The sequence below is a fragment of the Scomber japonicus genome, chromosome 1 (genome assembly GCF_027409825.1).
Source record: "Scomber japonicus isolate fScoJap1 chromosome 1, fScoJap1.pri, whole genome shotgun sequence".
Classification (NCBI taxonomy): Eukaryota; Metazoa; Chordata; class Actinopteri; order Scombriformes; family Scombridae; genus Scomber; species Scomber japonicus.
Window position 1 is genome coordinate 20,296,808 of NC_070578.1, and position 16,723 is coordinate 20,313,530.

The following is a 16,723-nucleotide window of genomic DNA, read 5'->3' on the forward strand; positions in this document are numbered from 1 at the left end:
GTATACATGACCTATACATACATAGGACCAGCTGATTGGTATAGACACTTTCTTCCTCTACAGCTTCAGAATCCCAGGTATTAACTCTGTCAATGTCTCCTCTTCACTTATTTTACTCAGGCTAAGCTCTTTCCAGAGAAACAGTTGGTGGTAGAGAGGCTGCAGGTAGGAAATGTCTTTTTTCCAGACAGAATGTGGCAGATTTTGTTTCATTGTAGTGAGTCAGCAGGAAACCACATGCTGTTGATGAGAAGGGCAGACTGGAAATATTATAAAGAAATCTTTCTCCTTTTTTTCTTTGACCTGTTTCAGACCTGGCTGCTGTGTTGCTGGATTATGATGTGGACAGAGGAAACTGAGTGGAAACTGCTTCTGTCTGAGTCTGCTGGTGGCATCATCCAGAACTAGACACACAGTAGTCCTCAATGCACTGAACACAATATGAATACTGCTGTGCACAATCACATCCAATAGATAATATTACCATTATGGCCTACAATAGGAACTCGATTATCATATAATATACACTTCTGATTAGTTGAATACTAGACTTGCTCAAGTTTTGAAACATTTTCTTCTGTGTCTCTATTCGGCATAATAAAAACACACACCCATGAACTCTATTTATAGTCAATATGAAAATACCTTTACTACTGTGACAATGAGTATTTCCACTTGGCTTATCTTAAGAATGCAAACAAAAACAGGTACCACCATACAAATCATAATAACATCATTGTTTTCTTAAGAAAAACACATGAGTAAGTCCTAAATCAAGATTGAAATCAGACAGCTGAACAATTACAGTAGAGTTTACAATAATACACAATATTACACACTGACCTGGGCCTCTGCACAACTTAGTGCCAAGTACATGGTGGAAGAGAGTGCTAACTTTCCTCTAACACATTTAAAGTAGAGAAAGTACATCTGAAAAGGTGTGACAGGTGGTTTACAAGTTTGTCAGAGAAGCACACTCAGAGAAGTAGCATACAGAAAACAACTGGTTTCTTTGCTAAATGACCAGCATGACTGTCCAATCTCATAAGGATCGGGTTACTTTAAATGTCTGAATTGTGATACCTTGAAGGTTGAAGGTAAAATGTGAGTCAAGTTCAATTAAAAATTGAAAGATCAAACTTGACAGTGTATAGATTTCTTTTGCAGAAAGAAATAATTTTCATTTGACAATACATACACACAGAATCCCAGATTTCCCGTATGGAAAAAGCCCACACTTCATCAGTATTCGTGGTTCTACATTTTTGTGCATAAGTCTTTATAAATAGAGACTCATTCAGTTTTGTTTCCTTCCTGTGAGAAACTGGTGAAGCAGCAGAAACACTCTCACACTTCTAGTAAACCCCATGAGTCTACACAAATTAATAAGAACTATACAGTTTGATACTGGCACATTCTGCCTATTTTCAGAAGAAGACTTTAATGAATGTGATAAATTATAAGCTGCTTACATAATGTTTTACTCAGGGAACTATATTGTCTCATTTGGATTAATACTGCAATATTTGGATTAAAACTGGGATATTTGTGTTTCTGCAGTCACACTTGTAGAGTACAACAGGAATGTCTGCTGAAGTGGGATTTTAATTCACCAATCTGCCACAAGCTTTATGTAACTATTCTAAGATCACTCCCTCTTTTGCCTGGTCTAACACATTATTCTCCGTCACATGTACGAGTGCTTGGTGTATACAGTATAAATCACATGTTTTGTGATTTTGTTTTATTTAAAAGTATGGTCATGGAAACTGAGCTGCTGTGATAGAACTGAATGTACTGAAGTGTTATATGATATGCACACTCTGATATGGGTGTTGGCTTGACGGTTGTTGTTCTCTTCCTCAATGTTTGGCACTTTATCCACGTCTTCTACATTTTCTCTTTTTCCACCCTCATATTTCCTCTTCAGGGTCAGAGCTGTGATTGCTCATCTGTGACAGGCAGACAAGAAGGATAGATAAGAGACAGAACAGTGACATAAAACAAGAGACATTTCACTAAACTGCAAGCTCAGAATGACTAAGTAACATTTCATCACGTGAGTATAAATTGATTTCACAGTAGTGGACTCTCAGTAGTTGCCTGCCTAGAGGCCTGAAACCTTAAGTTTTTTTGTCTGCATTCATTTACAGCTAAAATATGTTCTTGAAATCATGAGTCTGTGATGAATTTACTTACATTTTAAAAAGTCAAACCTAATCTCTAGACATTTTTTGGTTTCTGTGTAGCAATTCAATTTTTGATTTTGATTGTTTTCAGAAACAGTCTGGGAATCTCTGGCTTAACGAAAATTAATAAAAAGAGATGCACAATTTTGACCATTTTAAAGAATCTCAATATTATCACCAAAAACTGGCACCATGCTTCATGAGTTTTGATGTTCATTTACCATGTGGTGGTCATCATCGGGCTCCCTCAGATCAGGGCTCTCCCTGTGGATTCTATGGCGGGAGCTGGGTGGGGAGAGGGAGGAGAAAGAGTGCTCGGGACTGCTTGCTGACAAAGCGTACGGTGAGTCAGCTGGACTGTCCTCTCTCAGGGGAGACCCTGCAACACATACAAACATGGAGGTTTATAGGACCATGGGTTTGGTGTGAAGCATAGGTCATTTTTATTTGGGCATAAACATGAAGAAAATATATTTTTAGTGCAGGACAAAAACATCTACGTACGTCCCACTGACTTTGCATCAGATGACAGGGCAGAAAAGTGACAGAATGAAGGACAGATGAGAAGATGGTGAGAGGGAGGCCAGAGGCAGCGCAGCTAAATAGTGAGGGACAGGGGAATTAAGTAGAGCTGGAGATAAATTAATATGAAGATGAGAGCTATCAATCACACAAGGTCATTCAAAGTAGATGGGAAAATACACATGTACAGACACTTTCCTGCAGGTGTACAACTGCTAAACTACAGTTCATACTCTTTTTTTCCTTTCTTGTTTCTATTTGTATATTCAGGCTGATGTTCAAGGTTAAAGCGTTGCCTTTGTTTATTTTACGAGAACATTTTAGTGCAGCAGCAAATAAAATCTAATGTTCAGAAGGAGGACTGCAGCAAATTAGTGGCGTAAACTGTGCTTTAGTTTACGATCAGTTTAATTAAAAATGCAGTAAAACTGATTTCCTTTGAAAGGATAATAAAGCTCTGTCCTGTTCACTCCCTGGGCTGTTGCCCATTGGCAGGCGCAGTGACTCTATAGTGTTCAAATGTCCACAAGAGGGCAGCAACAGCTCTCCCCTCCATATGTGCTGCTGCTCTGCTGTTGTTCTCAGTTTTCTGAAGCCTCATCTGTCAGGTTTCTTCAACCTTGTTGTTTGTTCAGCATGTTCCATAATTTCCTCCTAACCACAACCCCCAAACCCCCCACTGAAGTTGACATAGCCCTTAATCCAACTTTTTAAAATTCCTGACTGGAGGAAAAATAATTGATTTGTCAGGTAAAATAGGAGTGGCTCAGCCAGCGCGGTGCATTCCATCCCCCAGTTTCCCTGCAGCACAGATCCTGAATCATTTTGATTGGGGTTGTGACTGGTGGAGCTAATCACGCAGAAAATCTGAAAGTGGCATTTTGCTGGAGTCCGCCTTGAAATGTTTTTGATGTGAGAATAGATTATCTATCATTCGATCTCACACCTACCTGCCTCCACTGTCTTTCTGAATGAGCGTCTCACCTTTGTGGTCGTTCCTCTGTGTGTCCATCCTGTCAAGACTGTCAAGCAGCCCATCGATCTGTGTCTTTATCAGAGTCAGCTCCTTTTTAATCACCTGCAACTCCTCCATGCCCACTGCAGGGACAGAGGGAGAGAGGAGAGTGAGAATATATGGGACATTAGGAAATTACAAAACCTGAAAATATCTCATAATGAATCAGTCAATGTGCTCTGAAAGAAAATAAATAGCCACTATTGTTTCTGCAATGACAAATGATTCCTACGGCAGAATAAACACAGCATATAAAGTAAGCCATTTTGGGTATTTAATATTAAGACTAAGATTAAGTGAATGTTGTGAATATGTTAGGCAGTATGTTCAGAAATGATTTGTATTTCTGATTCGCAGCTCAGATTTAGGTATAATGCTGCCCTTACCACATTCCTCTTATCTACATCTACATATGTTTTTTTCTTCTTTTCTTACAAAACAGTCTTGAGCAGCTGAAGTAGAGTCAAATTTGAATTGGAGCCCATTCATATTACTCACACTTGGCTGTGGTTGAACTAGTGGAGTGGGCTCTGGAGCTTTTGGAGTGGGTTCTGTCTCGGCTGCGTCTGTACTTGGAGGAGTAAGAGGAGGAGCGGGATCGCTTGGCCAGACTGGGTCCCAGGGGCAGAGGAGACAAGGATGCCGGCACACGCTGGTAGTCGTACACCCTAGAAAGTCATTAGACATCATTTTAAAACAACCCGTCTTTAACTATGTTTATGCTGCAAATTTTTTCTGAAATCATGATGACAGGGGTCCTGCTTACAATCAAGAGATTAGCATCAGGATGGCGCTGAAAACAATATAATAAGACATATTATGATGCTGTATATGACTAAACGAAGCGTACAAATGAACAGCAGAAAGTATGATTATTCTGAGATGTGATTATGTAAGATGTTGACCACAGCCTCTGTTCTCTGTGAAGAAGCAAATTGGCAGTACATCATTTAAAGCCACTGTTTAAACCTTCATCTAGATGGTACACTGATATTGCAAACAGCACTTGGGCTGTGATTCAAACCTTAATCCTTCTTTTGGCGCCGAGCAAAACATGGAATATCTAAAACTGTCAATTTAGAGAATCAAATGAAATGAGATTAGCAGTGTTGTTTATTTATTCTTAGATCAGATAGCTCCTGATGTAAATAACATTTTGCTAATTTTAGATGATTTCCTTTAGACAGTTCATGTATGGCTGCCTATGTTTTAGATATTCGGCATCTCAGAAATGGGACTTTTGTTAAATGCTGCTTATGTTCAATAAATTAAGATATGGAATAAAATATTGTTTGGTTTTGATACTAAAACTCTGTATCCTATTTACACTTGTATTGAACATTTTTAAACCATAACCTGCCCTGTAACTGAAGCAAATGGGTGATTCATAATAATAAAATAAGAGAAATGACAGTAAAGACATGACAGTGAAGAAAAGCAGCAGTTCAAGCATCTCATACATAAATATGGACATTTATATTTTATGTTCTTTTGTCTTTTACTGTCTATCTCTGTTTCGCCCTCTCGCTCGCTCTGGCGTTGCCTCCTCCCTGTGGACAGCTCCATGTCTCTATCTGTCACTGAATGTAATTGGTTCTGTCAGGGCCAATCAATAGCTCCCCGCCAGGCTAGTGGTGCTGGTGACAGGGGGTGTATCACCGTCAAACTCTATAGTGGTTACAGAAACAGTGTTGTGTGTGTGTTGTGAACGTGTGTTTGTGCTATTGCTTGAATAGAAATAGAGTTGATTGAAACATAGACTCATATGATCTCAACACCCACTGACCCAATGACCAGGTGACGCACAGACACATGATAACAACCAGCCAATCAACAATGAGCAGGAAGCATGGGAACAAGGGAAAACAAACGTACTGCATCTGTTTAGTTTATTTGTATCAGACGTAAATGATCATTGTACCTAGAGAAATTCAGCTTTCTTAATTGATTTTATACAAACAGAAGCAAATTGTCATCTCAGGTGGAAAGTTGAGAATATTTTTTGATGTATTGTGATGCTACAGTGGAGGAAATAATTGATTTTGTAAGTTTACCCCCTTACAAAGACATGAACAGTTTATTTTAACAGAGACAGAATATCAACAAAAAATCCAGAAAAAAAATTAAATAAAAGGTTATAAATTAATTTGTATTTGATTGAGCAAAATAAGTATTTTGAAACCCTTGTCGGCAAGCACAGAGGTCAGACGTTTCTTGTAGTTGGTCACCAGGTTTGCGCACATCTCAGGAGGGATTTTGGTCCACTCTTCTTTACAGATACTCTCCAAATCCTAAACGTTTTGAGACTGTCGCTTAGCAACTCAAAGTTTCAGCTCCCTCCACAGATTTTTTTTATTGGATTAAGGTCCGGAGACTGGCTAGGCCATTCCAGGATCTTAATGTGCTTCTTCTTGAGCCACTCCTTTGTTGCCCTGGCCGTATGTTTTGGGTCATTGTCATGCTGGAAGACCCATCCACTACCCATCTTCAGTGTTCTGGCTGAGGCCAGGAGGTTCTCATCCAAGATTCTACGGTACATGGCCCCATTCATCAGCCCTTCAATGGGATGAAGTCTTCCTGTACCCTTAGCAGAGAAACAGCCCCATGGCAGAATGTTTCCACCTCCATGTTTGACAGTGAGGTGTTCTTGGGGTCATATTCAGCATTTTTCTGCCTCCAAACATGACGATTCAAGTTGATGCCAAAGAGCTCAATTTTGGTCTCATCTGAACACATCACATTCTCCCAAGCCTTGTCTGAATCATTCAGGTGTTCATTGGCAGACTTCAGACGGTCCTGTACATGTGCCTTCTTAAGCGGGGGGACCTTGCGGGCACTGCAGGATCTCAATCCATTATGGCGAAGTGTGTTACCAGCGGTTTTCTTGGTGAATGTGGTCCCAGCTCCCTTGAGAGCAAGCTCCTCCTGTGTAATTCTGGGCTGATCCCTCACCTTTCTCAGAATCATCTCTACCCCACGAGGTGAGATCTTCCATGGAACTCCAGAGCGAGGGTGATTGACTGTTATCTTGTATTTCTTCCATTTTTGAATTATGGCACCAACAGTGGTCTCTTTCTCATAAAGCTTCTTGCTGATGGTCTTGTAGCCCATTCCAGCCTTGTGCAAGTCTACAATCTTGTCCCTGACGTCCTTTGACAGGTCTTTGATCTTGCCCATGGTGGTGGAGAGGTTTGAATGGAAGATATTGATTCTGTGGGTAAACTTACAAAATCAGCAAGTGGTCAAATAAGTATTTCTTCCACTGTATGTGGGAACAACAACCCATCTTAACTTGATCTAAACACAATGTGGATATATCAGGATAGAAGACAGTCTGAGCAAAGCACAAATAATTGTCAGCAAAGCCAGAAGAGTAAAAAGCTCTGCTGTAGATCACATGCCAACAACAGGAAGGCAAGATGTCAGCTGCAAGGACTTTGAGTAATACTGTAATGTAGATTTACTGTTTGAGCTTTTTGCCAGTCAGTCAGATGGTGCTGGGCTTTCTGAAACATTTTTTTTCTATTGTTTTTCTCTGTTCGATACAAAGATTTCTGCACAGAGTCTGTTCATAACATATCTTCAGTGCACACACAGACACACGTCTCACAATGTCACATAAGGATAAAGTGTATTAGGCCACCATAAGTGTGAGAGATTAGAGGATTTGAGCATTGTCCGTATAGGGAGACACAGAGACCAAAGACTTATGGGAGTTTAAAGTCCTTTAGAGCAGTTTGCAGGGGCAGATAGACAATGTGTTGTTACACCAGCTTTGAAGTGTCATCTCAGAGAATGGAAGCTCAGACAATGAGAGACTGTAGACGAGAAAGGATTACAGAAAAGTGTGTGAGTGTGTGTGAGAGAGAGTGTTTGTCTCTATGGATTAGACCGCACACGGAAAGCAGCTTTGTCAGCTTGAGCCGTTATCTTTGTGTTGAAAAACACTTTTCTTTCGTGTTCGCGCAAAAGGACAGCGGACAATAACAGTCATTTCTCTCTTTCCCACATACTGATGTGCACATACAAACACCAAAACAGAAATACACACACAGTCCCCTCACACTCACACCCGTAGGCAGAAATATGTGCAAACACACATAAATATGGGCATATACTAAACTGCACACACACAGTTGTCAGTAGTACTAGCCAACAGCATGGGAAATAATCATGCACTGTGTTAAAAACAAATTGAAAATCAGTGGTGAGTGTACCCCCCTGAGCACAGACAAAAAAAAATGCAGAGCAAGGCAAACTAAATGAACCCCCCTCCCCCAAAAAAAAACAAAGAAAAGATGACAGTTAATACTCAAAGCAACAGAGCAACAATATGTGCTAGAACGGAGATGGAAGGAAGTGCATATTTTGATATTTTGTGTGTGTGTGTGTGTGTGTGTGTGTTTGTGAGCAAGGCCTGGGGGATGTAAGACAGTCCCTGAACAATTTCAGTGAAGGACCAACAACACAAAGTCACTCTGAGTGGAGCTCAGTCTAACTAACTTCCTCATCTGCCTAACCACTGCGCAAGACTGTATGCAGAGGCAACATTAAAAAAAGTAAACACATTCTATAAACTAACTGCTGAGTTGACAAATAATACCAAGCAACAGGCTCAATTTCAATGTTTTGATCTGCAATTATATAACTAAAAATTACATTTATTGTGAGCCTGCTCTGTAAGATGGTAAGAACTGCAAATTGGCTACAATAAGTAGCCTGTAACTGAAATTGTAAAGGGGGCATGTTATGCATATTTCCAGGTCTACATGACATTGGCACTTCATGCAGCCCCTCAGTTTAGTTTTAGCTTCTCTGTAAGGCTGCCCTCCTGATGAACCTGATAAAGTCTGTTCTAATTGGCCCCTCAGCAGACTTAGCCCAGGAGGCTTCGTAAACTAATATCAAAAGTGAGAGTTCACTTTTTTCTCATTCTTCTCTATTCTTTGAAATAGATACTTAACTCAAATACAAACCTACATGTTCGAGCCCGAATCTAATCTGAACTATGTGAGTGGAGACATGAACAACCTTAGCAACAAAGGCTACAGAGGCATGTGTGAACAATCTGATGTCATCATGAGGAGGAAGTAGAGGTAACATTGCAAATGAAGCGTTCAGAACTAGCCGAAGCCCTGACGACTTTGGACATGTTGGGAACATTTTACATACGTTATGACATTATAACAGTCTTCAGTCATTAGAAAAACAAACCTGAGCGTAGAATATGTAGAGTGAGTGAGTGATAACAAAAGTAGAGGCTTGTGTTCAGGGCTTGAGGGGTCACTCAGTGGTTTGATGACTATGACAGTGACGTGAATCATGCAGAATGCTATGATATTCACAGTCACCAGCAGATCTCAACCAAGCTGAACGCAGAGGCAGATTTGGTGTTAGAGTGCTCTCAACCACTACCATTATCAAACACCAAGTGAGGAATATCTTTGTTTTTTTTCCTGTTACACATCTATATGTTATGGTCATTTTGGGATATACCATGCAAGAAAGGTTTAATGTATTGCCTCTGAAAATCAGGACCTCCTCACCTTTGGAGGGATCCAGTTTATGCAAATGATATAATTCCATCTGAGTTAAGAGAGCTGAGATTTAGTTTGTGTATAAGTGTCTTTGATCATTACTCTAATCTGAAATGATCTGTGTGTGTGTACTTGTGCTACTATCTGTATATATGTGGAAATATATTTTTTTCAGAGTGTGAGAGTAGTGTGTTCTCAACTGTTGACGAGTAACAGGCAATGTTGTAAGCAAAGGCAGGATGATTGACAGCTGTGTGGCAGAAATCGACAGAGAGCAGAGACTACGAGAGACAGCACGGATGAAGAATCCACTTTAGCCTGTTTCTTTGGCTACCTGTCACACACAGACAAGCAATAAGGTGTGTGAGCTGCCATGTGTGTGTGTTTCTGACAGTACCTGTCATAGTAGTCCTCGTGGTAGCTGTCATAGTCCAGGTCAAACTCGGATCTGCAGGAGAGGTGGGGAAGGACAGAGACAGAACAGCTGGTTAGTAAAGTATTTGAAAAAACGACATGATGCACTTTTACTGAGGTTATCATGTTTCACTTTAAACCTGCTTAAGGTGCTGGTGTGTGAGTGTGTGTGAGCGAGCGAGCTGCTACAGAATTTAAGGGCACAATCGCTTCATCTGGACAGAATACAGTGTTCATGATCTCCAGCCAGCTGGAAAAAGACATTGGATTTGTTCTGCTGCAGCATCCAAGCGGGGAAAATCCATAGACATGGTCTTGTTTTCTAACTGTTAGTGTATGTGTGAGCATGGTGAGGGAAGCTGTGAGCCATGAATGTGAGTATGAGAATATCAGAGGCAGGTGAGTGATGTGACAGCAGTGAACTTATGTGAGCTGGTAGCTAGTGTGTGCCTGCAGAGATAGAAAAGTGACACTAAACCAGAGTGAGATCACATTCTGGTGTGTCAGACTTTAGCATTCCCCCCTAATCCCTGCACAGTCGCTAATAATCCCTCCATGTCGCCCACCCTCCCCCTGTGCCTCTTTGTCTCTCGCTGACTCATTCTCTCCATCACTCTTTTTACTGTATCTGTCATGCTTTCTTTTTGTTTATACTGACCTCAATCCCTCCATTTCTCTCTTACTCTATCAATTCTTTTTTTTTTTAATTACAGCTTTACTTGCAAAACAAGGATTTATTTGCATTGTAAAAGAAAGAAAATATTGTTGCAAAAACTAAAAATGACATTATCAGTGCATATTTCTTCAGAGTATGAGTTAAGGCAGAGTAGCTGTTGCCTGGGTAACAGCTAATGGGGATCCAAAATACACTAAACTAAACTAAGGCATCAGTCCAGTTTAAGTTTTTTTGAAACTTATGAACTACCCTAAAATTTTTCTTTTTTCATTCTTTACATAACTATTTCACTTTTCACCCATATAACTGAATGTGAGACCATGAATATCTTTGAGAACAAACTCTCCGATTCATCACATCGCACCCTTTGAGTGTGGCTAATACATAACAGGTACAAACACTTTTTAGGTCTTTTCTTTTATATGACCTAGTTAGTTTGAAGCATACTGAACCCATTTATCTGAAGAATATAGGAACAGAAGTGTGCAGGAGGTGTCCCCTCCCCTCTGAAACCTTGAGATGTGCAAATATTCATCCTTACCTGTTTTAAAGAACCAGTGTGTAATATTTAGGGCATCTATTGGCAAAATTAGTGACAGAAAGGTAATGTAATATTCATAAGCACAATGAGCACACATTTTAAAACAACTTGTTACCACATATTCTTATCCAAGGAAACGTATAAAATATTGGTAAAAATGTTATTCTTCAGGATACTTCTAATATATTTTAGGAAACTAACACACCCCCAGTCCTTCCCATCTGCTTATCTGGTGCTCAGTGAGGCAGTGACTCTCCTGGCTGTAGTCATGCAGCTCATCTCAAAGAAGAGATGTGTTTTTGTATGTCAAGAAAAAACAGCAAGGGAATAAACCCAATACTTCTCCACAGTCCGAATTACACACAAGCTTCAATGTGAATACACAGACACAAACAAACATCACAAGATTGTAAGAAAGGAACTCATCTCAATCTGTGTGTGTGTGTGTTTATGTGGATCTGAAGTGCAAACTTATTTTGGAGTGGACCTTAATCACATCTCCACATCTCTCCAGCATAACTCTCACTGACTCTCTTCTGTCTCGTACCAGCTGCTTTTCAGAGCTCAGGAGACAAGAAACCACAAAATAATTTATAACAAGTGTTCATGTCTGAGCTGCACACTCATGCCAAAAAAACAAAGCATCATTTGAATCCAATTTAGACTGTTGTCTATTGTCCTGTTTGAAATGAAGGAGGTCTACATGCTGTTTCAGCTGATTTTGTCAAACTAGTTGAAACATCTTGATTTTCTTTCACTCAAAGAAACAAAAGTAAGGAAATGAAGGAAACACCACACGATTCAACTGTGTGAAGCTTTCCTCTTTCAAACACTGAGCCAGAAGTGAGATAGAAAATAATGGCTATTCACCAAATTCCTCATTGAGGGGGAATAAAGCTGCTGTTCACTCTCTGCTTGTGTCTTGTATGTTGGCATTAAATGGTTTACAAAACGATTTTATTTCTATTGTTCTGTCTTGTTGTTGTTGGTCTCCATTTGACTGTATATACTTTTTAAAATATATATTTCAGTTCTACCATACTTTTTTGACTTGCTTTTTCCCCTAATCTATTCATTGTTGGTGATTTATCTCAGAGCACTTTCACACTATTTCAATGTAATAAAATTATCATTATTATGTGATTATAACTGATTAATGATTACTTAGTGCTTAACAATGTCCTGCATTATATACTAACTAAATTATGTTAATGAATAATAAATAAATAATAAATATCACCATGGTACAGTAATGACAAGCCATCAACAGGTATTTAGTGTGATTTAGTAAAGATGAATTTGTGACAGGAAAGCGCAGCCTATTTAGACGGTAATTACCTCCAAAGCGAGCAGCCAAGTGCCTGGGTCACTGTGTGTGTGTGTGTGTGTGTGTGTGTGTGTGTGTGTGTGTGTGTGTGTGTATGTGTGTGTGTGTGTGAGAGAGAGACCGAGACAGTGAGTGAGGAAAGGAGAGAGACAGATGGACGCAGGGTCACTAAAGGCTAATTAATTTCTTTTCATAATTTCTCAAGTGCCAAAGCAATCCATTAGACATGGCGGGCTATAAATCATCTCTGCCTCAGCGTGTAAGTGTGTGGACCAGGTATTCCTCACATTGCAGGGACATAAATCTGTTTACACAATCATGTTGTGGGGGCCTGCCCCATTTATAGGGACAAAAAGCATGTCCCCTTAAAGTAAATCATTAACTTTAGGGTAAACATGTTTAAAGGTAAGTTTAGGGTTATGTTAAGGTTAAGTATGTGGTGGTTATGGTTAAGATAAGGATGAGCCTTCAGGAAATTAATTTAAGTCAATGTAATGTCCTCTGCAGTGATGGAAACACCATTTTGTGTGTGTGCGCATGTATTAGGAAAGGACAAGTTGTTTTTTATGTACATTTCCATCAACATGCCTACCAAAGGAAAATCAGAAATCAGTCTTACAGCAGCTGAATCTATGGAAGAACCTCAAAGTGGTATGTGTGTGTGTGTGTGTGAGGGAGAGAAAGAGAGAGTGAGATGAATTATTAGACATGCAGTACAATTGGCTTAGAGCCTTGACAGATGTAATTTAAATCTTACTGACAATGAATCAAAGTGACATTTTATGCAGGATTCTTGTTTTCCTGGGTATGGTGACATCTCTGGTGATAAATGATCACTGCTAATCTCTTTTGTCCTGCACTTCTTTACAATTCACAACATGCCAAAAACACATTTAATTACAGTTTATCAGTTTAAGGTGCAAATTAAAAACATAGCTTAGATTTATTATTTATTATTATATTCTTGTTGTTCTTTACAATTGATAACTAAATTACTTGTACTTGAAATGTGGACCATACTTCCTCTGCTGCAATGATTACTTGGTGCTTCAAAATCCCTACACCACAGTTGATTTTAGGAAAGGTTGTCTTTATTGTTAATGCACTGGAAAGATTAAAGATTACTTACACGCCCTCATCAATTCAAGACCAGTTCCTATTCAATATTCTGAATGAAGTAAGTCGTGTCTGCATGTCTCAGGCTATAGTGTACCAGAACCTAATTGTTTCCTCCTAGATCTCCCTGTCAATAGGTGCCCCGATCTTTTTCCCATGTTAATTTAACACCTTCATAGTGGGGGTTGGTGTTTTCTAAACATGTCATACAATCTGGATGCCAGACCAGACAGGTACAAATTTTACTTTTCTATCTGCTGTTATAATACAGCTCCTTAATTGGAGGAACTTCCAAAAATCTTTGCTGGGGATATTGTATTTAGACATACATTGTTCAAAAAAGATTAAGTGTTTCCCATCAAATAAATCTTCCAGTAACATTACCCCTGCCTTCACCCAATTTTCCCACATGACCGATTTTTTGTTAATTTTCAATGACTTATTATAACATATTGATGATCCCATGGTGTGAAAATATTTCGAGTGGCACGCCTAGTGGGCCCATCTCCTCTCTCTAGAAAAAGCCAACACAGGGTTTCTGTAGGGTACATCACCTCCTGTCTGGGTGAGGAAAGCTTGTAAGCAAGTATTTTTATAGAAATGGTAACAGCACAGGGTCCAGAAGGATTCAGGAATCAAACCATTTAGAGACAACAGAGTTTTACATGATTGACTGTACCAAATGGGTTTGATAAATCCATCAATATAAAGCAAAATGTTTCTTTTTGTAGTATACCATGTGGTTGGTGTGTAGGGAAGCCTCCCAGTATGCATCGTCACAAGAAGTTATGAATATATGACTCATATTGTGTGTTCCTGCATTGTTAATAGTGTTCCAAAATACACATCCATTGCTTCAACGCCTCACCTGTTGTGACACATTTATCATATGAGCAAAGGCAGTCAGACTGCTGGTGATGTTGTGTCTACAATTGGTCTCATTCTCCCTGATGTAGTTACAAAGATAGCTTTGTTGCTGTGTTGAAGGTATGCCTGTTACTACCAATAAAGCTGCTGATTAAGTTGTAATCTAACCTGTGAACCCTAACTTGCCACATTAGTGTCTAAACACTGAAATCTTCTGCTCTATTTAATGTGCATGATTCTTTTCCTAGACAAACTGTGCAATAAACCGGACAATTGCCATAAATAATGCAATTAAACAATGAGACTCATAAATTCAAACCTTGCTGACTCCACTCTTTCCCCTGTTAATTACTGTTTCCACAGTAAAACTTGTGAACAAACTTGTTCAGTCACGCTTTTTCCAGTTAAGTTATAATTCTAAAATAAGACATATTCTCTACTTTAAAGTGCTGAGAAATTAATCCACGCTACTGTGTCTCCATGCCTATAATACTGTAATTCTTTATGCCTCAGCCATGGAGCTACAGCTTCAGCCGGCTCAAAACACTGCAGCTCATCTCAGTAAAGTTAAGAATTAAATATAAACTCTTGTAATTACCTTTCAAGTACAGGGCGAAGTCTCTGAGTACATTTCTGAGTTGTTTGGACTTGTGTACAACAGGAAACAACTTTAGGGAGACTAGGAGCAATTCTTATATTCAATAGACTAACTTCTCAAGACTAATTTATATTCCTTCGCTTTTTTCATTCTTCGTTGTTATTCTTGAATTAAATTTTATTTTTTGTATTCACTGGTATCTGTTCCAATCCTGCATGTGTCTTTAAGCTATACAGTTTAAATTCTGAAGCACTGTACATTTTTATATATAAAGTATAACATAAATACATTTTAAGCTTAAAGTGAAAATTAACCACCACACACTGAACTGACTTTACTTTGACTTTTGCCTGTAGCTTTCTCAGGTTTGCTCAGCCTGAGGAAGCTGCAGGCGAAATGCATTGTTCACGTGCATGGGGAATACTCTGGGATAAATAAATCTTACTTACTTACTTAAAATGTGCAACTTGATTAACTTCACCCTAAGCGGTTCATTATTTTTAATGCCAGTGTGCAAAAACATTTTCCTTTCTTTTAAAGCAATCAACAGACATAACTAAAAAGCAACCGGAAGTGCTAACAGATGTTGATGGGTTGGAAATCTGGACTAAGCAACAGATCATGACACCAGACACTGCTGACATTTATAGGCCTTCCAATGTTCCCTCTGGGTTTCATTGCCCCTTAAAAGTCCCAGCAGCGACTCCCACAGCTCTGTATTTTTGTGATGAAAAGACAAATGTCAAATGAGGTTTTTACATTGTGTAAGTCAAAGAGGAATGCAGTAAGACACAATAAAAATCCAGCAGAGAAAAGTCCAGGGACAGACTGCTAGACAGACTAGATAGACTCAGTAATGTTCCAGACATGGTCAGTTCAGAGTTGAAAATATTTTTGCAAGTTAATTAATAAAAGGTAATTATAAATGGACTGTACTTATATAGCATTTTTATAGTCACTATGACCACTCAAAGCACTTTTTCACTAAGTCTGATTCACCCATTCATACACTGATGGCATCATTACTTTAGATAATGATTAAGGTGTTAACTGAACTAAGTTTAATCTGTTGCATAAACTGCAGTATGTTTTCATATACTGTGAATTCAATGTCAGTGTACAATGTCTACTTAATGTGCACCTGCCAGTCAATCAGAAACAAATATTTTTAGGGACCGAGCCGAAAGGCAAGAGGGCGAGGACTCCAGGAGTCCTGCCCTCGCCTTTGTGTTGTTTTTTTTAATTATTCTGTAGACACTTTGGGCCTCAATTTGACCCCCTAAACAATACAATTTGCTGGTACATGTGGGATTTTCGACGAATTATGGCCTCCTACAAACAACATACGCCTGATAGGAATGTCGTAGAAATATCAAACCAAAACTCAATTGTTTGTCTTATCAAGACCTACAAGTCACGCACTGACACCCCTGACCTAAATCAAACAGGATGTGCACAATTTGCCCTTAAATGTGTGATTTTCTACGATTTTTCAGGCTTTTCAAAATATATACATTATTCCTGCATACCTTCAGCTACAGACTCCATTCAAACGTCAAAATGTAGCCACAAGTCTCATCTATTGATGTGTGTAATTTGGTCTGGCTATGTTTTATATTTTTTGATCTGTGCACACCCTATTCCTCTCCCATTCAATCCTGACTCTGCCTGCTGTCTGTGTTGTCATGCTCTCCAGTCGTTAACTACCATGGCAACGACTGTGTGTGTGTGTGTGTGTGTGTGTGTGTGTGTGTGTGTGTGTGTGTGTGTGCAGCTGGCTCATTTGTGCTCTGTAGTCATCCAGATTCATTTGTGGTCTTAGTGTGCCACCCAGTGGAGAAAACTTGTATAGATTCCTGATACCTGATAAGGAAAAGGTGCCTCAGTTTTCTGTTTCTAGTTCAAGTTTATTGACTGTATT

The 16,723-nt window shown here is 39.2% G+C and overlaps 1 protein-coding gene across 1 annotated transcript in view; it reads right to left on the bottom strand.

Moving 5' to 3' along the window:
- Positions 1 to 391: 391 nt before the first annotated feature.
- LOC128358036 (C-type lectin domain family 18 member A-like) overlaps positions 392 to 16,723 on the bottom strand; it is an 81,125-nt gene continuing 64,793 nt past the window's right edge. Inside the window, exons 13-17 of the mRNA XM_053318489.1 lie at positions 9,661 to 9,711; positions 4,225 to 4,394; positions 3,696 to 3,809; positions 2,411 to 2,568; positions 392 to 1,952 (exon numbers count right to left, since the gene is read on the bottom strand). Coding sequence (XP_053174464.1) covers positions 1,914 to 1,952; positions 2,411 to 2,568; positions 3,696 to 3,809; positions 4,225 to 4,394; positions 9,661 to 9,711 — 532 coding nt within the window. The 3' untranslated portion in view covers positions 392 to 1,913. The remainder of the gene's footprint in view (positions 1,953 to 2,410; positions 2,569 to 3,695; positions 3,810 to 4,224; positions 4,395 to 9,660; positions 9,712 to 16,723) is intronic.